At 38.6% G+C, this 22,956-nt stretch overlaps 1 protein-coding gene across 2 annotated transcripts in view; it reads right to left on the bottom strand.

The window, feature by feature from the left end:
• The window catches only part of ATG10 (autophagy related 10), a 131,546-nt gene that overhangs the window by 16,169 nt on the left and 92,421 nt on the right, over positions 1 to 22,956 (bottom strand). For both annotated transcript variants that reach the window (XM_081944548.1, XM_081944547.1), the window contains 2 exons: positions 14,284 to 14,410; positions 5,919 to 6,016 (listed from right to left, as the gene is read on the bottom strand). In XM_081944548.1, the coding sequence (XP_081800674.1) occupies positions 5,919 to 6,016; positions 14,284 to 14,410 (225 nt within the window). The remainder of the gene's footprint in view (positions 1 to 5,918; positions 6,017 to 14,283; positions 14,411 to 22,956) is intronic.

Raw genomic sequence — 22,956 nt, 5'->3', positions numbered from 1 at the left:
TGTCTTATTTTATCCATAGTTGCAAAGTTATGATAATTTTAGAACATATTTTAAATTGACTTATTAAGATAATATGCAAACGTAGTAAAAAGTTGGTAACTGATTAATTTTATTTTGGCAAGTGTTGAAAAATATATCGTCTGTTTATTTTTCAAAAATAATGAGTGCCAATTCTAATGACAAAAATTGGTCTGCCAATTTTTCAGTTTAAACTCTGGAACTCCAGTTTTCTCTAAAAAGTGGAAGCAATTATACATTTGAGTCATAATTAATAGGCACACTTCATTGTACTATTTTTTTCTTAGTGTTGTTGAATCTATGCAGCACTTTTTAAGTGGCTGGCAAATTTTGCTTAAGAGAAGTTCATGTAATATCTCCTATAGAAAAAACAGCACAAATAAAGAAAAGTTTAAAAGAAGAGATAAAATTTGTTTATATTTATCTCGTTATTCCATGATCTTTTTAATGTGAACATCGATAATTTTTAAAACTGTACTCATTTTACTAAAGAAAGTATGGTTCATCTTAACAAAATATTCCTGAGAGCAAAGAACTAGATTGTATGTTAAATATTCACAAGAACTGTATTGGTAGTATAGGAGAGAACAGGGTTCTTCAGACTATGAAATCTGCTCATTTAAAAAACATTCCCAGAATGCCCGAAAATCTCTATTGACACAAAATTGGCTATATTCAAATTAACTTCTTTTTTAATCCCATAATCTCCCCCAATCAAGTTATTGAAGAACCACAGGATTCCTTATAGTACAGATTGACCAGATTCTTTATCTCTCAATTTAGTTTTTACACAGAAAAAAAATGTACAAATTGGAAGTTGAGAAAATGTGTCAGTTACAATAATAGGGAAGAAAGTGAATCAAGGATAAATTTAGATTCAAAATACAAATTAGCTCAAAGGATCTCCTGGAAAGTGTAAAAAGTAAGAATTAAAGGATGAATTTAGTCTCAGAATTTCCTCCTTAGAAACATGTAGTTTCAAGAAGGATACGGTTATTTATTTATTTATTTTTTACAATAGTTTTGTTGCAACAGGTCAAGCAAGAAAAAAGTTCTGGGAATTCTTTAAAATGTTACCTTATTGTAAGTCGCCCAGAGTCACTTCATGATGAGGTGGGCAGGAAACAAGTTTAATAAATAACAATAAATATTTAAATATTGTTATTTAACCAATAAAATGGTTATCTATAATTATACTATAGAATAAATGTTCCACTATAAAGTATATCTGTGTGTTTCTCTCTCTGTGGGTGTATGTATGGCAGACTTCGATACACATGACTTCACCAGGAACATTGAATGTAATGGCTGGTTAGCATCACTCTTCCAAGCAGTAAACTCTGCTGGAAAATAATCTTTGTTGAATCTATTTGAGTTTTCATGCACAAATCCCAATAGTTTATGTGCATTCCTTTTCAAGTTTAGAATTTAGACATTAAGATTTACTGGACTATAACTTTCCCAGGAAAGAAACTGTAAGGATAATAATCTGCTCTGCTAGCCCTCCAGCAACTGGCATTCAGTGCAGGGGTGAAATTCAGCAGACTCTGACAGGTTCTGGAGAATTGGTAGCAGACATTTTGAGTAGTTCAGAGAATCGGCAAATACCAGCCCTGGCTGGCCCCAGAACGGGGAGGGAATGAAGATTTTGACGTATCCTTTCCCTGCCACCCCCACAGAACTGGTAGTAAAATTTGAATTTCCCCACTGATTCAGTGGTATAGTGTACATACATATAGATACCCAGTTTTATGTTATATTTAATAGCTATTTAAAAAGATAAACACTCCCTTAAGTTGAGTCTAACCTTCCAGAGGACATGGCTGCCTCAGCGTTTTGAAGAAGGGCACTTAATTCACATCAACATCCCTGCAAAGCACCTCTTCAAGTTCCTTTATTATTAGGTATTGATTAGTGTATCTTTCATGAACTACCAATGCCATATTTATATAATCCACAATGAAAGTACAATCTATCAGTTTTCCTGTTCAGTAATTTATTAAAGCTGTTTCCTAAGGATTTGTAAAAATTATCTAGAATAAAAACCTAGCAAGAGAGTTGACATAAAATTATAAATTGGTTATGTTTTAGGTTCATCATGCTCTTAGGGAATCAGTCATTAAATACATTAAATGTTTCTTTTTTCTTAAATAACATTATATTCAGTGAATTATCTATATCTTCTATTCCGATCTGCTAGAAAGGTGAACAGGTTATTTAAAGCAGGCCACGCAAGCCATACCCATGCTTTCCATGTACATATCTAATTCACACAATAAGCAAAGTGTTGGTATAGCTTAAATTTATCAAGCATCATCAGAATTTTCATGGTATATCAAGGATTGCAGAAGCACACCTAAAACTCACCTGCAGTACAAGGAATGCATTTCCCAAGACAGAGCCAGCAATTCCCATGCTAGAAAGAATTATTATGCCAACCCTGAGCAAGTGCCTCTCAATCAGGCCACAAAGACAACAGACACATTTTCTTTGATTCAGAAAAACATGAGAAAAAGACCTAGAATTTAAATATAGAGCTCTAACATATACAGTAGCTATCGATTTTTGTGTATTGTAGGTGGAACATGTCTAGATATTTGGTTTCATTCTTGCCTGCAATAAAACAACTAACCTGGCTTGTTACCCGTATGAGTTTCCATTACAAACAGTATCTGAATATGGGTTAAGTATCTGGAGAGTCGAGATTTATTGCCACTTTTGGCATGAAGTCCAACGTACAAGGCTTAAGGCTCTCGGTTTGACCTTTAATATCCCAAATAACAAACAAAAGGAAAACTTTTAGCACAACTGCTCAGTTGAAGGTGTTTTAAACCCTTAATTGGGATGCCGGCAAACCCCATGCTGAAACGAACTTTGAAATTTTGTTCTTGTCGTTGTCATCATAGTTCTCCAGAATTTTAAAATGGAAACAGTAGCAGAAATAGATACATGAAAATGACTCTCAGTTGACTTACATTTATACAACTGCTTCATAAATATTCAAACTACATATTGAAAATCTGTGCCCTCAAGAATTTTTAAAAATCCACTCCTTGATTTCCAGGAGTGATATTATAGTAGAAAGCTTCAATCAGAACAGAACAGCCCAATTTTGGATATATTGGTACCTATAGCTTCATCCAGGGTGGCTCAGTGGCTAAGACACTGAGCTTGTCATTCGAAAGGTCATCAGTTTGGCGGTTCGAATCCTAGCGCCGCATAACCGAATGAGCTCCCATTACTTGTAAAAATGTAAATAGAAAAAATAGGAACCACCTTTGGTGGGAAGGTAACAGCGTTTCATGCGCCTTCGAGGTTTAGTCGGCCACATGACCATGAAGATATCTTCAGACAGCGCTGGCTATTCGCCTTTGTGACGGAAATGATCACCACCTCCTAGAGTTGGGAACGACTAGCACATATGTGCGAGGGGAACCTTTACCTTTACTTTATGGCCTCATCAGACTTAAGTTGCAAATTTGTTCATGGAAATATAAAAGATCAATTAAAAATAGTTCAGCATATTTGTACTTTTGTCTTGCACAGTTTTGACAGCACAAATGATTTTCCAGAAGTCCTAGCCCGTGCACTATAGCAACTTTTGATAACAAGTGATCAGGCATTTAATGAGAAACCTTAACAACTGTCTCTTGGGGTACACTATACACACATTTTCTTTCTAACATCCTGCATGTCCAGAAAAATGTCTATGAATAAGCTGTCTACACAGATTCTTTAAGCTGCAAGTATAAGATTTAAACTCACTCTATCATGAATCCACTTTGTATGGATTCATGATAAGTAACAGCCTTGCAGGTAACAGCCTTAGCATTGTTACTTCAGAAACAGTTTTGAGTCTGCTTCTTTAAAAAAGAGTATTATGAACATCCTTGACATTTTAGAAATAATTTATTGATTTTTTGCTCAACACTGCCATAAATTAAATGATGTAATGGATAGCACTGCTATACTACTAGAAAAACATGCCTTTCGGATTCTTAACCACAGACTGAAAAAGAGTATCAGCTGGATTAATGTTAAAAATAGTCCAGTTTGATGCTAATTTATACACATGAGCAAAATGAGGTAGTGCTGAAATAGCTTCCAGAATCATTAGGGATATAAGCCTACAGTAAGATACTTTTCAGGAGGCTTACCAAAAAGGATTTTTAAAATTTGCCAAAAATGAAAACTTGGAACTTTCAAATGAAAAGTATTTGCCCTCCTACAAGGTCATTCATTCTCCTTGTTTAATATTTGTTTCTGACCATGCCACCTTTCATTAACCTATCAGCTATATAAAACATATCAAGGTTGGCTATGCTATTAAGCAATTATGAAACTGGTAGTCAACAATCTGGTGGGTGCTACATTTGAAAAATCTATTTTGCAGTGTATAATCTTCATGTGAATATATACCGTATTTTTTGGAGTATAAGATTCAACAAGATTTTGAAGAGGTAAATTAAAAAAAAAAGTTTTTGTACTCTGCAGACCTCCCAGAAACGGCCCATTTTTCATGAAAATTGGTCCATTTTTTTGTCAAAAAAAAGGGCATGCATAGCCTTTAGGATGCTTGTAGAGTGCTCCTGGGAGCTGCAGGGGGGAGGGCAAAAACGAGCAAAAAGTGGCCCAATTTTTGCCCTACCTAACTCCCGGGAGCACTCTGGAAGCCTCCTAAAGGCTATGCACGGCCATTTTTGCACAGGGGACGGGGTTTTGGGAGGCCAAAAATGCTGTATTCTGTGTATAAGACGCACCCAGATTTTCACCCTCTTTTTTGAGGGAAAAAGTGTGTCTTATATTCCAAAAAATACGGTACATGTCTTTTTGTATATCAAACATAACCATTATAACAAAAAACTTCCCACTAGTCAAAGATGAATTATTGGGTACTGAGTTATTCTTTGGGATGTTTGCAGAAATACTACAATATTTAGGCCACTGTTCTCAGAGAGAAAAATAAGAACTGAAAACAGGAGATTCTTCTATTGGCAGCTATTCCTCAAGAGGCTCCTGGTTGAAAGACTTAATATTTTGCCTTGGTTCTAGATTTAGAACTTCGACTACAAAAACCACCAAGGTTTTCTGTGGCTTACTCAAGCACTGGAGTCTTGAAAACAGTGAACAGAATATCCTAGATATATTTTTGACAGAATTATCTGATAGAAATTTAACATCTCATTTGTAATAGTACAATCAGACTGCTTATATGTACTTCCCTCTTTTCCCTTACGATGCTTCAGTTATTAGTTCAATGCAGAATGCAAAATACTTTCAGCCAAAGTAATTGGGTGTATGCCAGCTGAATCCCACATATCAGTATAACTGAATCACCTTGAAACATCTTGTGCTTCAGCCTAACTGTATCTGGCATATAAAATGTGGGAAGAAATAAATGAGGGATATGCACGGCTTTAGATCTGAAGCCAAGAAATGCTTTGTAGGGTGAGCAGGGGGTTTGTGCCATACCTTCTGGCATTTTTCTTCAGAAGTGGCATCTTTTTCTAGACTTGCACAATACCGCACAACCTTAGGAAAGTATTTGTTTTGCATTAAGGAACTGCTGACAGCATGCCCATGCCCACTCCAAAGCATCCTGTCAGCATTTCCTTAATTCAAACTTTATTTTCATGGGATCCTGCACTAGAAAAAGATGCAGCCTCCTAAGGTGGTACGTGAGACATTTGGGAATAAAAGATTATCCTTTTTTTTCTCCAAATGATCTGTCAAAATTAGGTTAAGTCTTTCATATAAAGTTTATTAACTGGTTTATTTTGAATGATTCTTATATTGACTGCATTACTAATTGTTTGTTATTTGGACTAGTAACAATATCTTTTTCTCTAAAATTCATTCTTCAAATAAATAATTCTATACAAGTGACAAAAATAGGTAACCTGTTGCGTAATCGTATCCCATGGTCCTTGCCAGAGGCGATCCCTATAGCATTCATGCACACTTTTCCATATTTCATCTAATGTTAAAGGTTTTCCATCTGCAAAAAGAAATCCACATAATTTATTGTGAGAAGTTGTTTATAAGACCTCTGTGTATATGTATGTATGTATGCATATGTATGTATGTATGTATATGAATGTATGTATATATATATGTATGTATGCACATGATTGAAAACAAACAAAATTAACAGTGATGATGATATTAATTCTTCTTCTAAAAGAATCACAATAATAATGTCAGGATGTTTGTTTGTATACAGACAAAGAAATTAGAATGTCCAACCTTTTAATCATTGTTTGGTAACTTATGTTACTTTAAATGGTACGATAGCTGCCCTCAACCAGATCCTCTGTGCAATATTGATTATGCCTTCACTCCTAGATCAGCTTTGTTTAATAAAATAAAGCTCCTGTATTGAAACAAATGTATGATCTGTTTTTGACAAATGAGAGAATATTTTGATTTTTTTCCCCAATAACTGTCATTATCATGGCATTTATCAGGTGTCAGAAGGACATTATACTGTGATAAATAGTCTTATTCCATTGACATTTTCATCTTCATGAAATAAACAAGATTTATTCCTCCAATTAACATTTGAATGTCATATTTAGATAGAACTCGAAATCACATTGCCATCAGATTCAGTTTTTTTAACATACTGAAAATGGAGGGCAACGTTCTGTTTACTATTTAGAACGCTAAAGTCAAGTGCAAAACCACTATAAGGGTTGGGGTTAGGGAAACTAATATCTGAATAGGAAAATTGGAATGTGTCACAACAAAAAATAAGCTCAAAAAAACTGGTGGATTAGTTATCAAGTTACTAATACAAAGAAAACAACCAAAACAAGTTTTTGGTGATGCTCTTTATCTACCGTTTAATTACTACTGTTCAGAAACCTGGTCTTCCAAGTTCCCCAAACTATCCTCCATCTAGAGTTTTTCCATTTTCCTATTCCAGTCTTGAGGTGCTTATGTATTTCCTTTCATTTTGTTTTAGAATTTACTTAATAATTGTGAGATTATCAAGAGTTCTTTTATGGATATTTTTTCACTTTGCAGTCTTTCTTGCTATTCACATTTCCTGTTTTGAAAAAGGCCCATTGTGGGAGTTTCCTCAAGATGTCTCCTTTGGGATTTAATTGAATCATAGGAAACTAGGCAGTTGAAGACTGCTGGAAAGATGATTATACATTGAAAGAAAGATTGTCAACATAGTCTCTTTGACCACTTCATAAAACAAAGCAAGTACAAGAATTTCATGAGAATTTTTCTGCAACTTTCTTTTTGTAAGAAATTTAGAAAGCAATTTCTTTTTGACTGAATAAAAGACAAGTGGTTAAAGCAAATGCAGAAGAAGTTTTGTTGCACAGCACTAGTTTTAATAGGAAATGCCAAACATAAAAAGAGATCTGATTCCTGCTGCGAAACTTCCATTTTACATCTGTCATGACTGGCTTCCTTCCAGACATTAAGTAAAACAAATTTGCTTAGATAAATATGAGTATCTGTTATTGATATGGTAATACACAATTTCAATTCCATGTTTTAATTGCTATTCTGTTTCAAGTATTCTTTGTCTGACTGAATCGGCCCTATTCTAGAATGAAGTCTTTATAAATATAGAAAAGCAGCTACACAAATTGGCATTATTGCATTTGTTGCTGAGTGATATGTTTGGATAAAGGCCTTGTCTTCAAATGGCTAAAAGCTTGCAAAGTCTGTCCATCTGATTCCGAAACTCTTCAATGAACCAGAAGACAGAGCCTGATTCAAAGTTGCTGCCTCTTTTAATGCAAGCTGCTGCCATAGCATTACTACCACACAATTAAATGGGGAAAGAGCACTTTTATAATATAGAGATATAGTTTTTACTTCCAACTTTTAGTTAATGGTTTTAAAATTAATTCCAATTAGTTGGAATTTTAATTTGGAAAGAGCAAATTTGGAATGAAGTTGTAGAGTTCAAAAGAATCTTTAGATTAATATTTAACATTTGAAGATCTGTGAAATGTGGTTAAATAATAATGTTCTTATTGATTTTAATATCTTTCAAAGCAGGAAAATGCTTCAGCAACACGTTTATGAACCTTTTAATGATAAAATTGCTGCCACAGAAGTCATTTCTACGTAGAAAATTAAGACAAAAATATTTGCCACTTCATTTTCTTGCAAGAAGAGTTATTCATCAGTTCTGATAACTATTCATAACAAAAAAGAGACACATCGCATATGAAACTGCCCTAAAAAGAAACGCTATCCATGTGTTATACAAAACATAGAACGGCCTCTGAAATCCAGTTCTGGTGTCATAGCTGTAATTTACTTTACTATAAAGTACACAAAGTGCTGCCAGAATCCCACAGATTTGTTGATAATGAAATATGAATCATGTACTAGGAATAATGTTTATATATGGAAGAAAAAACAGTTAGTAATATAAAAATAATTTCTCCTAATATTTTTAACAGACAAGATGTTAGTACAGGTAGTCCTTGACTTACAACCATAGTTGAGCCCAAAATGTATGATGCTAAGCGATACAGTGGTTAAGCGAGCTTTCCTCCATTTTGTAACCTTTCTTGCCCCAGTTGTTGAGTGAATCATCACAGTTGTTAAGTGACTTTGGCTTCCCCATTGACTTTGCTGGTTAGAAGGTCGCAAAGGGGGATCACATGACCCCAGGACATTGCAATCATCATAAATATGAATCAGTTGTCAAGCCCTTGAATTTAGATCAGGTGACCATAGTGATGCTACACAGGTGATTAAGTATGAAAAATTGTCATAAGTTGCTTTTTTCAGTGCCATTGTAACTTTGAATGGTCACTAAATGAGCTGTTGTAAATTGAGGACTACCTGTACTAAAGATAAAGAAATTAAGACTTCATTTTTTTTCAAAATGAAAGATAATTAATAATATTCACATTAAAGAAACTTTATATTGGATGAATATTCACAATGCAAGATATAATGTACCTATCACAGTATTGATATATCACAAACTCTAACTTAATATCAGTGACTGAATGAGATATATTTCTGTGCAAGATTCTAAATAATCACAAGTAGAAAACATTAACATTGGAAAGAAATGTGGCATTAAATGCTTTTTTATTAACACTATATAAGCTTTATTTTCTATCAACACATTTCAGGTACTGATAAAACAAGTTTAAGATTATATCAACAAATCCAACTAAATAAGTTATTTCCAAATTATTGTTAACAAACTCAACTAAATAATGAAAGAGTTAGTCTCCTCAACTAACTCTGCCCATTGAAGACATTACCCATTTCTTAATTTGAATGGTTCTATTACTATTTAGATTTATCTTTGTATTTATCTCAAAAGAAACACATTGTGTGTATTACAACTCTGCAACATCTGAAGGGCATTTAAACAACACTGTATGGGGAAATGGTCCATTTTAGCTTTCTATTGCTTCTACTCTTCAGTGAAGAAATGTAAGATAGAAGGAAGTCAGAGTTAATTGTGAAAATCCTTCAAAAGCTATTGTTTTCTACTGTGGAAAAATTCCCAACAAACATGTTATGGCACATAATTATACTTTAAGGAACAATTAAAATTCTGTACTGCAAGGGGAGCTGTTGGCATGCAATATAATGATGGTGCATTAAATCATCCATCAGCTTCTGCAATATCCACTCCAGCTTTAAGGAGTCATGTTTCAACACATCTGATTCCCTGATGCTGACAAGCTAAACAACTTGTTTTGTCTCTGGGAACTCTTCTCTGGTGATTAACTGCTTATAGTGAATACTAATTATATGAAAATAGCACACTTTTAAAAAATGGGGGGTATGGATGAAACTCGCCATATACAGTACCTGCAGCCACAGCAACATTTCCTTCCTATCCTCTCCACTTTCACCCAAAGGGAATGCTGGTGTTCCAATGAATACAAATATGACATATTTTCACACGCTAAATTAATTGACCTCTTACTTTATATTTTTAAATCACCAAGTAAGCAGCAAGCATTTCATGATTTGCCTACCTGCAAATAGATTTCAACAGCGTGTTGCTACTTTGTCAAAAGTGTATCATAATTACAAGAATATAATCTCACGGTAAGTTAGCAAACTATTACAAGCAATGCAGTTTGAGATGTGCATCTCATTTCCTAAATCTTAAATTGCAAATATACCCTATATTATCATGTGCAAAAATATGAACCTGAGATTAAAAACCCTTTTACCAGATTTGTTTGAAAATGTCCTCTTCCAATTTTGCATCCAGAGAGCTAGTTAAAATGCTAACATGGCAAAATTAAAAGCCATTAAACAATATAAGGCAGCAAGTGATTAAATCTACCAAGCACATTCAGAGTATCTTAAGCTACATTTTAATTAAAAAGAAAAAGATATCACTAGTAACATTCAGATGTGTTAATCTAGATAAAACAACATAATTCCACACACAAAAGCTAATGATGCTGCTGTATGAGAAACTAAAGTTAAAAATGACTTCAGGATTTAAACTCCCTAATCCCAGGAACAACTTTTTGGATGGAAAAATGTAGCATATAGACAGGAGAATAATACAATCATTCAAGTCCTAGTTTGGACTTCCCGCAGGTATTCAACTCCTGGTATTCCTGGAGTTCCCATTATATGGCATTTTTGTCCATCTATAGCCGGGATGGCGAACCTATAGAATGCATGCCACAGGTGGCACGTGGAGCCATTTGTCAGGACACGCAAAGTGTTGCCCTGTCAGCTGGCCAGAGCACATGCGCGTATTGACAAGCAGAGTTCAGCCTTTTTTAAAGCCATTTTTCGCCCTCCCCAGGCTCCATAGGCTTTATAGGAGACTGGGGAGGGTGAAAACAGCTTCCCCCAGCCTCCCTGGAGGCCGTCCAGAAGCTTCAGGAGCTTCCCTGAAGCCTCCGGAGCACAAAAAAATGACCCTACGGGCAAAGCCGAAGTTTGGCAACGGACTTGCAGTTTGCTCGTAGGGATGTTTTTAGTCCTCCGGAGCCTTCATGGAAGCCTCCTGAAGGTCCTTGAAGGCTCAGGAGACTAAAAACGGCCCTACGAGCAAACTGGAAGTGACTTTTGCCCTCCGGTGGGCCTGGGGGGGGGGGCTGCTTGAGCTCTCCCCAGACTCCTATAAAGCCTCTGGAGCCTGGGGAGGGCGAAGAAAGCATGTGAAAAATGGGGGGGGGTCACACCTATCATGCACGCTGGGGGGTCACACATTGCATTATGGGTGTGGCACGCCTGCACATGACCCCTCTGCACTCCCCCCGCTTATGGCACATGAGCCAAAAAAGGTTCGCCATCGCTGATCTATAGAGCCTTTCCCAAGAACTTGGAATAGGCAGATGTTCAATAATATTAAAGATATTGTAGCGGTATGTAAGCTGTTTCAAGTAAAGATTTCCTTTGCAATTGACTATAGGTGATTTTATCAAAGCGTTCAAGTGATGTTCCAGTTATTTGGGATTGCATACACGCAGTCTATTACTATTGCTACTATCTTTGCTTTCTTTTGCCGCAGTTATTTTACTTCTATTTGTAGGTGTTTATATTTTGTGATTTTTCTCCAGATGTTGTTATGCCGCTACACTGACATTTGTCTGTCTTACCAACAATTGTTAAGTCTCAGGTGTTATGTGACAAATGATTCTCTATTTCAATTCTAAAGTGGCACAGCACTTTAACTTCTTGATAGAAAATGAACTGATGGGACCACAAAATAGAGATAATAATTAAAACTTTGTGTATTTTGTGGCTCCACCAGTTCTTGATTGCAAGTAAATTGTATTTCCTCCAGGTATTCCAATACAGCATTGTTGCTACTTTGTCCTGACGTTGTTTGTAATCAGTCTGTGTGATCTTCTTGCAGCAGCTAACCAGGTGGTCCACTGTTTCTTTTGCTTCTTTGCAAGGATGTGCCTTGCTGTCTGTTGCTCTCTTCTAAAATCTGGGTTTGTATGTTCTTAAGGCTTGCTCTTGTGCATCCAGAATTAGCCTTTCTGTCTCTTTCTTCAACTTTCCTACTTTTAGCCATTGCCACGTCTTGTTATTATCTGCTTTAATGTACTGGCCATGTAATACTTTATCTTCCCATGCCTCTTTTTTATTCTTCATTTGGCCTTTCTTGTAGGCCAGTGTGGTCTCTCCAGTATTCAGTAAGCCTACCTGGTATACTAGCTTCAGTTCATCTTTTTCACTGCCCTTCAGATGTTCTTCCATTCAACCATCTGATGTACTTGCAACATTTCATTCCCATCTATTTTCCTTGGTAAGTAGAGTATGTCAACATCACTTCATAGATGAAGGACATAATTAATTATCATTATTTTTCTGGATTTCCTATCCAGAACTTTTAGTACTGCTTGAGTTCAGGCTACTATTCCAACTGTGTATTTAATGACTTGGATTCTCCAAGTGTTGATTTCCTTCACTCAGTTAGGACTTCAACATCTTCACTTTCATGATGTATTTATTCATAACCTTCTTGTTTTGAGTATGTTTAATGTTGTCAGCTTGAAGGATGTGCATCTATTTGTAGTGATCATCTTCATCCAGACTCTTGATATTATTTCCATAGGACATCTTGATTCCTTCAGTTTCCCCTATTTTCCCCCTAATGTTTGTGAATGTGGCTTGTTTGTCAAGTCCAAACTCTATTGCAGTGTCTTGGCTTTATATGCAGACAGTATTAAGCAACAGTTGCATTTCAGATGGTGCATTTCCATACAGCTTCAGTTCTTTCATGTAAAGGAGGTGAGATAAACTGGCAGATATGTTTATTGTTTGATAGCCATGGTCCAACTTGTTCAGTATTGGTGACAAAGGAATCAGTGCCATGACAAACAGTAGTGAGAGCAATCCTTGAAAGTTTATCACTGTGGACAGCATCTGTAGCTTCCATTGTACCATTGATCTTTGCACAAAGTTTCTGATGTTTATACTGACTTCTGTTATTTCAAGACAATTGATCCAATCATGTGGCATGAAGTTGAATGTCTTCTAGTAATCAGTCCAAGATAACTCAAGTTGGTCTTCCTTCTCTTGTGTTTTTCCAAAATCATCTTGTCAATTAGGAGCTGATCTACTGTCCTCCGCTGTTTGGGCAGTTCCATTTCAATTCTGGTGGAACGACCTTGTTTTCAACTAGATGTTGTTGGCCTGCTTTAGCTACACCAGTTAGCAAATGGACAGCTGTTAATAAACAGGTAATTACCCTGTAGTTGCTTGGTTCCCTTTTGTTGGATTTTTCATTATCATGTTTAACTGGATTTGGAATTTTTATCTGTCTATATTATTATTGTTCAGCACCCAATCAGCTAGATGATCAGACTGGATTGACATTTTTATTCACCTATCAAGCTCTTCCCAAAGATCTGGAATAGCCAGATGTTGACGGTATTAGAGGTATCATCACAAGATGTACGCTGCTCAACATAAAACTTCCTGTTGCAGTTGTCTGATGATGAATTTGTCAATGCTGACAATGTTCAAGTGGTGCTCCAGTTGTTGTTGTTGTTCTCAAGAAAGGTGAGATGGCTAATATTTTGTCTTTATTTTCCCTACAACAACAACAACTCTGAGTTGTTGGGCTGACAGAGACTCACCCAGTTATCCAAGTAGTTTTTATGCCCAAGGTAGGCCTAGAACTCAGAGTCAGCTGGTTCTTTCAGTCAACACCTTAACCAATATTTCATATGTCTGGGAAATTTTGAGAATTGAAGTCTACACATATGGACAGCACTATAGTTGGCAAAAGCTACTCTAATCTGCTGATTAAAGAAAATTAACAATGGTCTTCAAGATTGAAAAGTTCTCTACCTTCCAAAGCAATGTAAAAAAACTAAGAAATCATATACATAAAAACTACATATATAACCACTCTTTTTAAAAACTATCCACAAAACAGCTGAAATATGATTAATTTGTTTTCATCATTGAAACTTCCTGACTTAGATATTTTTTTCCCTAAAAGCCCCTAACAGTGACCACAATAACTGTCAAGGTCGAATATTCCGTTCATGAGGGTGGTCCAATATTTTTAGCATTAAAAAAAAGTAAGTAAAGGAAATGATAATCACAGTTAGGCTTTCTGCCAGAATTCCAAAGATCAAGTTTCTTCAGGCAGAGATGATATCATCTACCCTTAAGATACTGATACTTGCAGATATTGAAATATGTACCTGAAATGAATCATAAACCACATTCATTTTTTTTTATTTTCTTGTCTGTTAAGTTCAAAATTTATGTCATTGGGTATCTTTCAAATATTTGCTTGATATAGAAGGCACTTACCTAAAAAACTTGCCCTAAAATAGAGAACAGGAGCTTGATAACTGCAGGAATATAGAACATGATATTCATAGCGAGTCACCTCTGCTCCTTCAGAGACTCCGGCCTCTTCAGAATCATCCAGACCTTCCTGAAACATAATTTATACTAGTAAACACAAGGCTGTGACAAGAAAGCAATAGCTTACTGCAGGGGTGTCCAAACTTGGGAACTTTAAGACTTGTGGACTTCAACTCCTAGAATTCCCCAGCCAGCCATGCTGGCTAGGGAATTCTGGGAGTTGAAGTCCACAAGTCTTAAAGTTCCCAAGTTTGGACACCCCTGGCTTACTGTATCCAATCAGTACATATATTAAATAATAAAAAACTGCTATGTCATTTATTATATATACATTGTATTACATCATATGCCTACCTGAAAATTGATGGTTTATTTTTTAAAAATGCACACATGAATACAAACACACGAGTGTGTGAAAGAGAGGAGGGGGAGGGAGTGTTTAATATACTTATGACAAAATATTTTTTTTAATAAATAAGTTCACTGACTTGTTCTAGTAATAATTAGATTCCTGGGGGTATCATGTTATATGATTTGGGCAATGTAACTACAAGTTTCATTTTTAAAAAAAAGTTCTCTAGGTTTATCCATATATTTATGCAGTGTGGGATTCAAATAATTTAACAACTGGTTCTCTGCCCTAATGACCAGCTGAGTAGGCGGGGCTCAGTGATCATGTGACTGGGTGGGCGTGGGCAACTCAACGTCACTCATGTCAATTGGTGCTTCACCTTAACTGTTACAACGTAATAAGAGTTAACCGGAGAGGCAGTTTCTGTAAGCAGGGCAATAAAGATTAAGCTAGAAACAACACCAGAAGGTTTCCTTCCTTACAGGATTAGATTCCTGTAAAGTGGAAAAAAACAAAATCAGATTTCTTCCAACAACCGGTTCTCCAAACTGCTTAGAAAGTTAACAACTGGTTCTCCTGAATAGGTGTGAACTGGCTGAATCTCACCACTGTATTTATGGTCTTACCATTTAAAATGTCAAGAAGATTTCTTAGTGATATCACACTAAATATCACCATTTGTGATGATACTTAGAGTTGGGTCTCTTTCATGACCACTCAGACTCCTTTGGAGTAGCTTCCCCTTCAAATTCAGACAACAACAATCTATTAGCTTTTGGGAGAGATATGAAGACTTTGATCTTCATTCATTCTGCTAAGGTGGAAGTTAACCCAGCAAATGCAAATGTAAACATGGAATTAATTTGATGGTATGACGCTGTGATGGGATCTGTGATGCTATTGTGGGGTTTTGTGGGTTGTTGTGGTTTTATGAATGTTGTTGTGAGCTGTCTAGGATCATCATATACAAAATAGAAGGATATATAAGTTTTCTAAATAAATAAATACATTTGGCCAATCAGTGTCATGCAGTCAGTATCACACAGAGAGAGACTCTACAACACATTTGAAAAAAAAAAAAGTCTTTTCTCTTTCAGAACTCAGCTATGGACAAAACAGGCCCATCTGAGTTGAAAGCCATATGCTTGGTTTCTCTTCAACTTCAATGCACTGTAATTGTATACTCCAAACACTTCACAAATGTCACATACAAAACTGGGGTAACCCATCATGCTAAATTATTGTTTACGTACCACCATTCACTGAATAATGCATAGTTGTCTGCTTTAATACATCATGGTTTATAAACTATAATGTCTAACTTCCCAAAATATTTAATACCGTAAGCTGTCCAAGGTTATTCTGTAATATTGTAAGCTGTCCAAGGTTATTGGAAACCAATACATTTAATAAATAAATAAATACAAAGCCAAAAGCATAAAAAACTACGGTAAAATGCTTAAATTTATAATTAACTCCTGATTATTATAGCAGAAAGGGGTGAGACGGGGAAAAAAGCAGTATTGCGTTGTGGCATCACAAGCCTGGTCTTTTTTCTACATTTATCACAAACTAAACCATGTGCTTGTGGTCATTACTGTTCAACTTACAAATATTGTTTTTATTTGTTTATATCCCACCTTCATTATTTTTACAAATAACTCAAGGCAGCAAAAACCTCTAATCCTCCTTCGTTCTCCCATTTTCCCCACAACAACCACCCTATGAGGTGAGGTCACCCAGCTGGCTTTCACGGTTAAGTAGGACTTGAATTATGGTCTTGTGCTTTCTAGCCTCATGCTTTAACCACTAGACCAAAGTGGCTCTGGATTGAGATGGATTGAGTCTAAAATGGTGTGGCTTATCTAAGGCTATTTAATGAATCAAGGCTAAGAATCAGAGGCTTCCTTTCAGCCACTATAATATTCCTAACCTATTACATCTATAGGGTTTCTTCCAACCAAGGAAAGATTTATGGATATACGAAGAGGAAAAATATTACGTTAAGAGTCACAGACAATTCACAGAGCCAAATTCATACAGAAATCAAAATGTGATTAAACCAATGTACAATGTTCTTAAGAATGAAATTGTACATTGAATGGTGTTTATTAATTCATTATTACTAACACATCAGGCTAGATGATTGTCTATCACTGACAATCTTTTGATCACTTTGAGTAGTAAAGCATCCTTCTGTATAATTCAACTGATAAATGTCAAATCCTAAATTTAGGTTTATGATACTATTTTTAAAAATAAAATTAAAACGATTTACTTTTATACCAACCTTGATCTTGATCTATATAATCTATATTATAATTCATATGATAACAGCAACTTAAATTACTGAAATAAGAATACTTTAACAGTAAGCATACCACAGTAAACATATATTTAAGATTAGGCTTAAATATAATGAAAAATCCACATTCTCATAGAAGTGAAACAAATATAAGGCATTCATTAAATCCTTCCCAAAGACCACAATAACTCTTAACTGTTCAAAATATTCTCTCAATTTATGACACTTTTCATTACTAATCACTTGCAAATTGAAGTAATTTCCTTTGCAAACATAAGTGGTCATTTGGAAATGAAGCCATTTTACTTTTTGAAAACATTTGTCATGGACTGAGAGAAAGGCAAATATTAGAATATACATTGCTATAATACAAACAATATATTCCCAGAATGTAAGCAGGTATTTCTGTCAGAAAAACATATATGTGTTCCAACACTGTATACTCTCAAGCTTGTCTCCTATATGGTTTGAAAATTTGAGATATAAATAATAAATAATAAATAAATATTTATTTCTTAGCCGCACCCTCTCCCGAAGGACTCGGGGCGGCGTACAATGAAACATATGAAATAAATATGTGGACAAAACAAACATATAACAGAGACATATACCGAGACATACACAAGGAGGAGGTCGGCTGATGAATAAAAAACAATTAGAATACAGTGATTAAAAAACCCCTAAATAATTAAATATAATTAAAATACCCAATTAAAAACCCGTCAGGAGCGATATGGTTAGATCAAAGTTGAGCCAGGCCAGCTACTTGGAATAGGTGGGTCTTAAGCTTAATACGAAAGGAGCGGAGGTCAGAGGTATTCCTAATATCTGGAGGGAGGTCATTCCACAGGGCTGGGCCCGCCACAGAGAAGGCTCTACTCCTAGGCGCCGCCCCCCGACACTGTCTAGTGGACGGCACCTGGAGGAGGCCCTCTCTGTGCGAGCGGATTGGTCGCAGGGATGTATGGGGCAGAATACGATCCCGCAAGTAACTAGGTCCTGAGCCATGGAGCGCTTTAAAGATTGTTATCAAAACCTTGAAACGCACCCGATAGACCACAGGAAGCCAGTGCAGCTCGCGCAGGAACGGTGTCACATGGGAGTACCTAGTACTCCCCATAATTACCCGCGCGGCTGCGTTCTGGACCAACTGTAGCCTCCGGGTGCATTTCAAGGGAAGCCCCATGTAGAGAGCGTTACAGTAGTCCAAGCGAGACGTCACCAGCGCATGAGTGACTGTGCGTAAGGCGTCCCGGTCCAGTAGGGGGCGCAATTGGCGCACCAGGCGAACCTGGTGGAACGCCCCCCTTGCCACGGCTGTCACATGGTCATCCATGGACAGCCGGGCATCCAGGAGGACGCCCAAATTGCGCGCCCGCTCCACGGGGGCAAGTTGAATGCCCCCAATGGCCAATGATGGAGTTAATTGGCTGAACCGGGGAGCTGGTACCCACAGCCACTCCGTCTTGGAGGGGTTGAGCTTGAGTCGGTTGTCATCCATCCAGATCCGTACGGCTTCCACACACCGGGACATCACTTCGATGGCCTTGTTGGGGTGGTTCGGGGTGGAAAAGTACAGCTGAGTATCATCAGCGTACAGGTGGTATCCCACCCCGAAACCACGGATGATCTCACCCAGCGGCTTCATATATGTGTTGAACAGGGGTGGCGAGAGGACCGACCCCTGTGGCACCCCACAAGTAAGGGGGCGTAGGGTCGACCTCTCTTCTCCTGCCAACACACGCTGCGTCCGGCCAGAAAGGTAGGAGCCGAACCACCGCAAAACGGTGCCCCGGACCCCCAACCCCTCCAGCCGGCGCAGCAGGATACCATGGTCGATGGTATCAAAAGCCGCCGAGAGGTCTAATAGGACCAGGATAGAGGAACAACCTCTATCTCTGGCCCTCCAGAGATCATCCACCAACGCGACCAAGGCCGTCTCCGTGCTGTGACCGGGGCGGAAGCCGGACTGGCGCGGGTCTAGATAATCATTTTCCTCCAGATGACGTGGAAACTGGTAGGCCACCACACTCTCTACAACCTTCGCCAAAAAGGGAAGGTTGGAGACAGGACGATAATTGGCCAGCTCCAAAGGGTCCAGGGAAGGCTTCTTGAGCAAGGGTCTCACCACCGCCTCTTTCAAGGCGGCCGGGAGAGACCCCTCGCTCAACGAAGCATTCACTAGGCCCAGGAGCCAGTCTCGTGTAACCTCCCAGGATGCCAGTACAAGCCAGGAGGGGCACGGGTCCAATAAACATGTGGTGGGTCGCAGTCGTCCACGCATTCTGTCCAAATCCTCGATGGCAACCAAGTCAAACTCCTCCCAGATCGATTCCTCAAGACTCGCCATGGACGTCTCCATTGGACCACTGACAGGGACCCAATCCCTCCGGATTTGAGCGATTTTATCCTGCAGATATTTACCAAATTCCTCTGCCCTGCCCTGTAGAGGGGCCTCCCGCGGCCTCTGAAACAAGAGGGAGCGGGACACCCGAAACAGGGCGGCAGGGCGGTTCTCCGCGGATGCAATGAGAGTGGCACAATATTGGCGTTTGGCCACTCTCAATGCCACAAGGTACGTCCTTAAATGGGCTCGTGCCTGTGTTCGATCAAATTCGGAGCGAGAGGATCTCCAACGACTCTCTAGACGTCTCTTGCGGCATTTCATCACCCTTAGTTCCTCGGTAAACCAAGGGGCCAGGGTGGATCGTTGCCGCCAGAGAGGCTGCAAAGGCGCCACCCGGTTCAAGGCCCCGGTAGTCGCATTATTTCACGCGACCACCAGGTCCTCTACCCGGGGGCGGGTCAAGGTTACAGGAGGTGGCCCAAGCTCCGTCTGGAACCTATCAGGTTCCATCAGGCGCCTGGGGCGGAACCATCTGGTACTTTCCGGTTCCGCCTCCCCGCAGCGGGAGGTAGCACCAGGGAAGTCAAGACGAAGGAGTGAGTGATCTGACCATGACAGGGGAGTGATGGTTAAGTCCCCTCCTCCCAGATCACTCAGCCACTGGCCAGAGACAAAAACAAGGTCCAGAGTGTGTCCTCCCTCATGTGTCGGGCCCTGAATCATTTGAGTCAGGTCCATAGCTGTCATGGAAGCCATGAACTCCCAAACCCCCTCTGATGCTTCTCCCATCGATGGCAGGTTAAAATCCCCCATCACTAAAAGTTTGGGGGTCTCAACCGTCACCGATGCAATCAGCTCGAGGAGTTCAGGCAGGGCCGCTGATGTATAGCGAGGAGCCAGGTATACTATCAGCAGGCCCAACTGTCTCCCAGGGCCCCATTTCACAACAAGGGATTCACATCCGGACATCTGTGGCACAGTAGACTCCCTCGGCTCTAAGTCCTCCCGAATAATTACTGCCACCCCACCGCCCCTTCCCTGGGCCCGGGGCTGGTGAAATGCTCGGTAGCCTGGTGGGCACATTTCCACGAGGGGAAGACCTCCCTCGTGGCCCAACCAGGTCTCCGTTATTCCCGCGAGGTCCGGCTCCTCCTCTAAAATTAGATCGTGAATGAGGGGGGCCTTGTTAACAACGGACCTCGCATTGCATAACAACAGCCTCAGGCCTTGGGTCTGTAACTCTTGACCACCTAGAATGCGGGGGTTGGTACAAGCGACCGGGTGTAACCAGCAACCACGGTCTCCCAACCGACTGTAAGTTCTTAATCTGTCCTCGTATCTGCCCCTCCCTGCGACCGTTGGAATTAAAGAGCCCTGTCCTTAGTAGCTAACCAACTGTAAGGAAGATCGCTGTGCAGTTGTTGTTGTGTTGTTATGCACGAAAACCTAAACAGCTTAAAGAAGCAATTAAAAACCAAATAACGTAAGAATCTGTTTCAACCACAGCTGGTGCTACCTTTTCTCACTCTTAAAAAACCTTATTTCTTCCTGCATTACAGAAACATTTCATACTATGCCGAATTTAGTACTGTATTAGAAAACAAACTGAGATAAGAAATGTACAGGTGGTCCTCGGCTTATAACCATTCATTTAGAAACCATTCAAAGTTACAACTGCAGTGAAAAAAGTGACTTATGACCAGTCCTGACACTTACAAACTGTTGCAGCATTTGCACATCACATGATTAAAATTTAACGCTTGAAATTTGCATGTATCCATCATTCCAGGATCATGTGATCATTATTTGTAAGTGAGCCTGGCGAGAAAAGTCAATGGGGAAGCCAGATTCACTTAACGACCACATGAATAATTTAACAACTGCAGTGATACAACTGGCAAAAAGTCATAAAATTGGGTGCAACTCACTTAACTACTTTGCTTAGTTAACAGAAATTCTGGTCCCAATTGTGGTTGTAAGTTGAGAACTATTTGTACCTATTCAAAAAAAAAAACCATCAAATTCCTGAAAATCAGGCAAAAAGCACTATGTTTTTTTACAAAGTCAGAATGAGAATCAGAATCAAGATGGAAGAGACCTTGGAGGTCTGCCAGTCCAGCCCCCTGCTCAAGCAGGAGATCCTATTCCATTTCAGACAAGTGACAGTCCTGTCTCTTCTTAAAAACCTCCAGTGATGAAGCAGCCACACCAGTTTATCTAAAGCCAAGCTGCTCCACTGGTTAATTGTCTTCACTGTTAGGAAGTTTATCCTCAATTCCACGTTGCTTCTCCCCTTGATTAGTTTCCATCCATTGTTTCTTGTTCTGCCCTCTGTTGCTTTGGAAAATAAATTTACCCCTTCTCTTTGTGGCAGCCTTTCAAATACTGGAATACTGCTAACATGTCCCCCCTAGTCTTTCTTTTCTCTCTAGTAGCTAAACTGAAATCCTGCAACCATTCTTCATATGTTTTAGTCTCCAGGCTTTTAATCATCTTAGCTCAGGGGTGTCCAGTCTGTGATGTGGTAGGATCCAGCCCATGGGGCCGTCGTAGTCTACCCAATGTGAAGAGAAATGATCGGGCCAGCGTGGCTTCGGCCCGGTCTACCCAATGGAAAGAGGAAAGATCAGGTCAGCGTGACTTCGGCCTGATCTACCTAATGCAAAGAGGAAACATGTCAGCAGTTTGGGGAGTGGTGTCAAGCTGGCTATGCTTACCCAGTTGGCCACACCCACACAGTTGGCCGTGCCCGCCTGCCCCCCCCAAGGTCAATCACAACCCTGATGAGGCCCTCAATGAAATTGAGTTTGACACCCCTATCTTAGTTGCTCTTCTTTGCACTTTTTCCAAAATCTCAACATCTTTTTTGTAATGTGGTGACCCAAACTCGATGAAATATTTCAGGTGTGGTCTTATTAAGACTTTATAAAGAGATACTAACACGTCACATGATTTTGATTCTATGCCTCTGTTTATATAACCAAGGATTCTCTTAGCTTTTTTGGCTGCTGCCAAAACACTGCTGAATTTTGTTTAAGGGATCATCCACTAAGACTCCAAGGTCCCTCTCACAGTTTTTGAGACAGGTTCCCCCCAATCTATACTTGCATCTTTGGTTTTTCCTACCCAAGTGTAAAACCTTGCTTTTCCCCACATTAAATTTCATTTTGTTGGATACTGAAACAAATAATTTAAGCACAGCAAACTGCTGAATAAGTATATAGTTTCATGTAGGGATAATATCCAGTTTTGCTATAGATTTTAACTACCTATTCAGAGCACAGGCTCATTAGCTTATCTTATTTCTATTTCCATAGCTATTTCTTCATCCTATAAACATACAAGAACTTCTGAATCCTCCTTAAGGCCAGTACTAATTCCTTTCTATTTGGTAAACAGTACTAACAGGAGGCATGACATGACATCTAGAGTACTCATGTGTAATCCTTTGCTGTTCACTAGGGTGAATACAAAGAAGGAAGTAAACCTTGGTGTCTGCAAATGTTGATAGCATTATTTTCATCATTTTCGGACAGAAATGTCAGAAGAAATAACTGTTTATAATATTAATAAGTTAAAAGAATTATCATAATTTTTAATTACACCAATGTT

The sequence above is a fragment of the Natrix helvetica genome, assembly GCF_964273705.1.
Source record: "Natrix helvetica genome assembly, chromosome: 2".
Lineage (NCBI taxonomy): Eukaryota > Metazoa > Chordata > Lepidosauria > Squamata > Natricidae > Natrix > Natrix helvetica.
The sequence above is the reverse complement of the archived record's forward strand: the minus strand, read 5'-3'. Positions and strand labels throughout refer to the sequence as shown.